The sequence below is a fragment of the Orycteropus afer genome, unplaced genomic scaffold (genome assembly GCF_000298275.1).
Source record: "Orycteropus afer afer isolate SDZICR_OR568_19922 unplaced genomic scaffold, OryAfe1.0 scaffold00640, whole genome shotgun sequence".
In the NCBI taxonomy this organism is placed as follows: Eukaryota; Metazoa; Chordata; class Mammalia; order Tubulidentata; family Orycteropodidae; genus Orycteropus; species Orycteropus afer.
The window spans coordinates 754,058-762,573 of NW_006922227.1; the positions used below are offsets into that span (position 1 = coordinate 754,058).

The 8,516-nt window shown below is 34.3% G+C and overlaps 1 protein-coding gene across 1 annotated transcript in view; it reads right to left on the reverse strand.

Annotated features, from left to right (window-relative positions):
• Positions 1-1,395: 1,395 nt before the first annotated feature.
• The window catches only part of LOC103210706 (tumor suppressor candidate 3), a 322,221-nt gene continuing 315,100 nt past the window's right edge, over positions 1,396-8,516 (reverse strand). The window contains exons 8-9 of the mRNA XM_007956618.2: positions 5,490-5,564; positions 1,396-1,490 (exon numbers count right to left, since the gene is read on the reverse strand). Of these exons, the coding sequence (XP_007954809.2) occupies positions 1,396-1,490; positions 5,490-5,564 (170 nt within the window). The remainder of the gene's footprint in view (positions 1,491-5,489; positions 5,565-8,516) is intronic.

Consider the following 8,516-nt stretch of genomic DNA (forward strand, 5'->3'; position numbering starts at 1 on the left):
CACGCAAATTCTTCTGCTAGTTGGGGTTTAGTCCAAATCTGCATCCTTTCCTTCAAGGCTCAGGGGTCCAAGATTATCTTCTGTGTCTGTATTAATTGGTTTCCCTTTTCTTTGTTGAAGAGGGTCTGTGCAATCCTTCTGCCTAGTCCACCATCTTGCCGGGAATCTCTGATGTTTTTTTAAAAGTTCATCAAAGCCACAGAAGGCAGATGATCCCACAGCTCAGATCTGATAACACATTTCTTCCAATCCCTTAATGTATTTATTTTTAGTGAGTGTTAGAAAAAGACAATTGTAAAAGTGCCTCTGTCTCACAGGAGAAAATAAAGAAGTGGGATTCAAGAGTCTTATTCTTCCATACAACCCTACATTCAGCTCTCCCTATGATCAGTTTTGTCCCCTAGATGAAGTTATGTAACTTTATCATCATGTACACAAAGACATTCTGTTAAAATAACCGCACAGTTCACAGGCAGAAGAGTTGTAAGGTGTGATGAACATTTATTTTTTACTATATGTCACTAGCTCCATATTATAGCAGAGTCTTCAAAATTTCAGAAAGAAAATACAGGGCCTTTACTTCTTCATTAGAGAGAGGGATAGATTAAGCTAGAGAAAGGATTATATATAGAGAGAAGAAGTTCAGTATTTTTTCCTTAAAGCAAGGCAGAGGAAGGAATTAGCTCAAGTGAAGGAATGTTTAAATCCCAAGTTGAACAAATATATGTACATCCATTGTCTATACTTAAATAAATGTGTAGTTTGGTAATAATAATGTGGTCTCAGGTTGAATTTGCAACATCTTTTTTCCTCCAACTATGACAACATATTGGTGAAAATGTAAATAAATATACATTATGATTACTTCTAGTGATCAGAAATTATTTTATCATTTAATTTTTATTTTTCAAGTTGGCTTTTCTTACTTATTTGAAAAAGCTTACATTGTCACAAATTCAAAAGATGCTGCAAAGTTTATCAGACATTCAACAGAAGATTACATAAGAAAAAATATTACAAATTAAGTCAAAATCATGATGGATAAATAGGACAAGAGAAGAAGAAATTCTGATCAATACTTTGAAGTTTAAAACTAACTTTGTTTATAATATATATATATATATAAACATAGGATATACTATATAGTGATATCCATGTATATGTATTTCCAAAGTAAAACTATACTGTGGAATAGGAATTATGCCTGTTAATCTTGTTTGTATGTTCCACTATCCTAAACACATGGCAGGTGCTCAAAAACTTGCTAACTGAACGAAAAGTCACTTGGCAAATGAGTTATCTAATTTAAATCAATCCTTAAATGTTTATCAACCACTGAAATTATGATTTATTCTATTAGTTAAAAATGAAAACATTTACATTAGTATAAAGATATTACCTATAAGGATAGCCGTGGTACTTGGAACGAAATATTGAAAGCAGAAAACTGAAGAAGAAGACCACCAGGCCTAATCCCACTAGGCAAATGACTAGAAAAAGACAGAAAATACCATCACTGTCCATAAACATTCAAATGACAACCCAAATGCATTCAATTTATTACAATATACTTACATCAACAGTTCATGACACTTACAGGTACAACAAACCAGATAATCCAAAATACAATGCATTCATTATTTTCCATAATCTTCTCAATGAAAATTGCTTATGTAGGATATGAAAACAACAAAATTGACTAATATAGTCTTCTGGTGGTTTCTTTCTTCTCTTATATAATTCCTACAAATATGAAAATGCCTGCCCTCTCAAAACAAACAAAATATGTAACCACAAATGAGATTATTAGCATCCACATTTTGAGGCCACCTGGCTGTATCAGCAGAGACATTTTACATTATTAGAATGCTAAATATAATTTTATTTTTTTATATGCCATGCAAAATTAACAAATATAATTTTATATTATTAGACTAATTACACGGTCTCAGTAAAAGCATGTTATTTAGAAATAGCTCATCCTACAGTACAAAAGGCTTGGAGAGTAAGTAAATACAATCTCATGAGTGAAAAGGGATAAAAACCTTCTCCGTAGCAGGTAATGGTGTAAGGGTATTGTTGCTGCTGTAATTAATGTTTATTTGAGTTACAAAGGAACAGAGGACATATGTTATAGTGGACTGTGTTGTTGTCCAGGGTTCAACATTTTTTGTCCCAGGCAAAAATAAAGAAAAAGATGATTTTTTTTTCATTATGGTTAAAGAGATTTTATTCCAAAGTAGATGAATAGTAAAATATATCATCTTTCTTTTGTATATATATTTTGGATATGTACTTAAACAAGATTCACTACTATTAATAGTAAACTAAATTAAAACATGCTTATAAAATTTAATGCTTAAAACCTGGTCAACTATATATAGGTATGAACAAAGTAAAAGAAAGAATAACTATATTTAAAGTAATTGACTTCCATTTAAATCCATTCTATAGGTGATCAGAAATTAGTATTATTTCTTAATATGTTAAGTATTATCTCTTAATATATTTTATGAGTGAAACATGATACAGTACTTTTATCATTTCACTAGTTTCAAGGAATTCTAAAAAAAGCATTTGAAAGATTTCTGAATTAATTGATTATCAAATAAAGGGGAAGACAAAAGAGATTTAAAATACTAAAAGAAAATGAGGAAAATAACATTCTACTATATGCTTCTATAATGACAAAATAAGATCATTAAAAATTCTTCTAGCATATAAAGAAAAACAGGTTGAATTACATTTCTAGAAATTAGGGAGTATAGATAAGGTATGGTATTTCCAAAATATGGTCTAGAACTGCATTAGTCAGTTTTCATGTCAACCTTCTAAGAATATCATTCTCTCAGTTTTAAGTACAAATTGTAAAAATCATAAGCCTTTAACAGTATCCAGTTGCAGCTTTTGTGACATTTCATTTCAGAAAATACTTCTGCAATTGGTGTTAAAATGAATATTGGCAGAAAGTAAAGCAAAAAACAGGTTGCTGAAAAGTGAAAAATACTTTTTTTTTTGTTCATTGCAGAATATCCAAGTATCCAGGTACTAGATGTAGCATATTAACATCTTTGCTTAAAACAATCTTACTAAGCCTAGAATTAACTCAGTTACAATCTTACTAAGCCTGAAATTAATTAAATAATTATGTATACATTCCCAAAGGTGGCATTTTTGCAAATATTTCTTTCTCTTCCTTTGATTACTTTTGATATTTTTTCCAAAAGAGGAATAAAACACTCTTTATACTACCTCTGTCACTTTCAGTGGCCTCACTAGGTGCTCAATGGGAAATGAGATTTAAAATAATCAACCATGTAAAACAATGTATTTATTTGATTCTGTGCAGTGGAACAAAATAATGTACTACAAGTATTTGTTTATAGGGAAGGAAGAGAGATGGAATGAGAAGTGAGGGTTAGCAATCACTAAATGGGCTGTATCAGCCCACAGAATACACCTGTTGGAAGGTAAGGTCATGGCTTCACAGAAGCTTTCTGACCTGATCAGTAATAAACACAGTAGTTGTATGATATTACAAATAAAAATAATGCCAGAATCAAAAAGGAAGAGGTTTTAAATATATTTCCTATATATGTATGTGTGTGTTTATTTAGGGAAGGAAGAGGGCAGGTCAGAAGAGTTATATACAGAATTCATTATATGTAAAAATATCTAAAGAAAAGTGATTTTATAAATTTAATATGACAGATGTGAGATTAAAAAACTTACATATTCATTACTATTACTTAGCTTCATATAGTAAGATATATGATTAATATGTAATCACAAAGAGAGTCTGTCTTCATAAGCATGATGTATCAGTCTCAAGAACATTACAGTGTTTATTCAAAAGACACATCAAAAAATGACATTCAAAAATGGTTAACTAAACAAAGTAATAGGGAGCTCCGGTAGCATAGTGGCTAAGACACTTGACTGCTAACCGGATGGCTGGCGGTTCAAACCCACTAGCCACTCCTCGGAAGGAAGGTTGGGCAATCCTACTTCCGTAGTGATACTGCCTCGGAAACCCAAGGAGGGGTCACTATGAGTCGGGTTTGACTCGACAGCACACAACAACAACAACAACAAACAAAGTAATACATTAATTTCGTCTATAGATGCTTTACAATGATGTATAGATACCATCATGGGAGAAGAGGGTAAACTTAACTATATATTATATCTGAAACATTTTAACACTTAGACACTTATAAATTTAGAAATCATTATGATTAATCAAAAGACACATCTCATACTGGCTAAAAATCATTTAATTCTGGGCTTTTACTTTAAATATCTTAATAAATTATTAGTATATTTCAGATATACCTATGTTCTTTACACATAAGTTTTGGATTTTTAAAAAGATTTCAAAAATATGAAATACTAAGAAAAAATTTTAATTATAAGCCTGTGAAAGTAAAATCACAAAATCACATAGGGGCTTGATATTAATTATAAAAAAGGTCTCTAGCAGGAAACATTAATTATAAGGCTCTCCATCAATTATTAACCTATGTTCCTTAAGGCTGAATAATTTTTCCCGTCTTTCCTCTTTTGCTGCCAAAATCTGTTACTTTAGCTTTTTTTTCCCCAACAACTCCTGAGAGGAAATAGTCCTATCAAAGGATAAAACATAATTAACTTGCTTAAAAGCTAATGTTGGACCCTTTGATGGAGATGTAAATCTTGGAATATTAATGGAAAACATAATGTTAAGAGCAGCCCCTTTTAATGTTGGTAAATGGTGGTTAGGAGAAAAGTGGACAAACCGAAAACCAAACTCACTGCTGCTAAGTCGGATCTGACTCACAGCGACCCCTACTTGGGTTTCTGAGGTGGTCTCACTACGGAAGTAGATTGTCCAACCTTCCTTCTGAGGAGTGGCTGGTGGGTGATACCAGCCTTCTGGTTGGTAGTCAAATGCCTTAGCACTATTCCACCAGAGCTGAGAAAAGTAGAAGGTATTACAATATTTCAGTGTGCAAAACTGGTTTGACTTAGGCTTTGACTGCATACCTGATTCTCATGACATGAGGAACATATGAAGACTCAATAAAGCCTTTGAAGACTCTGTCCACAAGTCTTTTCCTTCTGGTCATGAGGCTGCAGCTTCAGTGGGGAAGGGTCAGAGCATCCCTGCTAAGGACGAATGGCAGTCCCCACTTACACACAATTCCAGGGAAAATCACCCAAACCCATTTTTAAAGAAAAATATTTTTCAAGTATATGTACACAAGTATCCAAGAAGTAGGAAAAAGCAAGCAAAAACTAAACCAAACGCACTGCCATCGAGTTGGTCCCAACTCATAGCGACCCCTCCTTGGGTTTCCAAGGCAAGTAAACAACAACAACAACAACAAAACCTTCACTGTCCTAAGTCTAGAACATTTCTTTGGAAGTTTATGTTTACAAAGGACTTTCATGTATTTCCCACTTGAAAACTGAAACTACACTGAAAAAATACCAACACAGTGACTTACTCCGTCTTTTTCCAACATCTCCTTTGGAAGTTGCAGCTTCATTTAAAAGAACCATCCCCATGGTGATAGCAGCATCTACAGGTGTTGTCAAGGAAACAGCCGAAACAGATGCAAATGAAGTTTTCATTTTTGTGGATCTGAATACAATGTATTTTGCTCCAGAAATGTCATTACAAATGAACAGAGATATAAATACAATTTATTATCTTTAAATTACATAATGTTACTACTCTTTGTGGATGAAAATATGCCTTGTTTTTAAAAACTTAAAAACCTCAACATTCAATTTGTGAGATTTTGAGGGTTTTATTCTAAATACTCAGATCCCAGGACTTTCATAGCTCATAAAAATTATATGAACTCTCAGAAATAGTAATGGCATTTCATACAAAGATATGTACTAGTTATACACACAATGACACTTTTTATAAGTAGTAACAGAAAAGTTGAATGTACTCAACATAAATATTTATTCATTTTTCAAAGCATGTGTTTGTGTAAATAGCTTTCTTAATCGTTTTCTTTTTCTTCAACCCTAAAGGTGTTGTTTTAGAAATTACTTTGTTTTGTTAAAGAAATTCTAATTAAGGTTAGGTATTGTGTCACTTAGACATTTTTTGGTACTCAATTGCAAAAGCAAACAAAAGAACAGTAAAACAATCTAACAAATTTAGCAGACTTTTGATCTTCTCAATTAATTATCTGAAATTTTAAGAATGAGAATGCACAATGACTTCTATACTTAACTTTGTTTAGCCACCAAAAACCCAAGTAAGCCTGTTGTCATTAAGTCCATTCCAATTCATAGGGATCCAACTGGACAGAGCAGAACTGCTGTACAGAGTTTCCAAGGCTGTCATCTTTCACAGAAGCAGACTGCCACATCTTTCTCCTTTGTAGTAGTTGGTAGGTTCGAATTGCTGACTTTCCATTAACAGCCAAGCACTTTAAACACTGTGCTACCAGGGCTCCTTTGTGCATGCTGAAACATACCAACTAATTAAATAATGGGAGTTTTTCTTTTGTTGTTTTGTTTTGTTTTTACCTTTAATATTCTTTGTCATGTTATTAAACTAATTCTGACATAGACTACTGTTTGGATTTTAGAAAGTACTAATTTTGGAAATGTACTTATGTACTTTGACTGTTGTTGTTGTTGTTGTTACGTGCCATCGAGTCGGCCCCAACTCATAGCGACCCCTCCTTGGGTTTCCGAGGCAGTATCACTACGGAAATAGGATTGCCCAACCTTCCTTCCAAGGAGTGGCTGGTGGGTTTGAACCACCAGCCATCTGGTTAGTAGGCAAGAGTCTTAGCCACTATGCTACCACAGCTCCCTGTACTTTGACTAATATATTAAATATTTTAGAGAAGAAGAAAACCATTTTCTCAATTTTCGTAATTGATTTTATTATGATTTCCTTGTATTCATTTCATCTGTTGTGCACAGCCAATGTCTACTGTGTAGGATGTATCTAAATGCTTTCTACTCATAAAAGGGAAAGCTCAAGGGTTATCATCTGGCTATATCAGTATGCATCAGTGGAGGGGGTAAGAGGGAATTCTGCAAAGAAAATATTTGCACTCTGAATTTATGACCATATTATTCAACAATTCATAACTTTTTCAGTTAGGCATTTATGTTTACATTGACCTATCTATATGAATGGTTTTAAATTCTATTTATTTACTGGATTGGTTTTGGGGGGGGGGATGTTGATTGGGAAGCCTAATATATATAAAGGAGCTCCGGTAGCACAGTGCCTAAGGCACTTGACTGCTAACCAGAAGGCTGGTGGTTCAAACCTACCAGCCACTCCTCAGAAGGAAGATGGGGCAATCTACTTGTGTAGTGATATTCCCTCGGAAACCCACGGAGGGGTCACTATGAGTCAGGTTTGATTTGACAGCACATAATAACAACAACAATATATATAAGAAAAAGACCCTGTCTTCTGATTGACATACAAATACACAACCACACCACCACTAAATATTTTGGATTCATGACATAGTTCGAAAACTGTTGATATTTAGATAATCATTCAATTCTTGAATTTCAATTATGTACCAATGGCCTAAAAAGGATATTGAAATGAATCAATATATTGTGAACTAGTATTATAGTCTGTGTTTCACTGTTCTTAACTTAAAAGTGTTTGGGAGAAACTATTTGTATACATTCTTCTGAGTCCATATTCGTAGAATATTATTAATGATAAAATGAAGGAAAACATAATTAAAAACTTTTATCACTTAAGGTCTTTAAATGTACAGAATTTCTACTGCTTAGCTCCTAAGCTAGTTCTTTGGAGCAGAGTAATGTGGATCCTTAGCAAGGAGTTAAGTTAGTCTTTCTTTTTACCTTTAACATTCTCTTGAATTACGTTTTATTGTTATGTGTCATGCAGTCACATCAGACTCATAGCGACCCCCTCCTTGGTTTGCCGAGGCAGTATCACTATGGAAGCAGATTGCCCAACCTTCCTTCCAAGGAGTGGCTGGTGGGTTTCAACCACCAGCCTTTTGGTTAGCAGTCAAGTGCCTTAGGCACTATGCTACCAGAGCTCCCATTACCTTTTATATGCATGTATAAATATTAACATAAGCCCCAGGGTTACAGGTGAGGAGAGACAATGCAGGGATGCCCAAAGCAGCAGGCGGGAAGAGCAGGAAAAAAGGGATTAAAAACCAGGAAGCCAGAGAGAAGAGCCATCAGCCGAAGGGATTAGGTGAGGAGAGGAAACTCAGGCCCACCCAAAGCAGCAGGACTGGAAAGCAGGAGAAAGGGGATAAGGCCAGGAAGACAGACAGAGGAACAGTCAGCCACAGGGACCCAGATGGGGGTGATACGAGAGGTCTCCAACAGCCAGACAAACTTGTCTGTCGGTTTGTCCTACTGTGGTGACATGTAGATATGAGTTTTGAGGCTGAGCCTCTGGTGTTTAAAACCCAGTGAAATGTACCTGGTGCACAGGTAACAGCCTAACTTATAGACTGAGACAGACTAGGAAGAAGGAAGAGGCC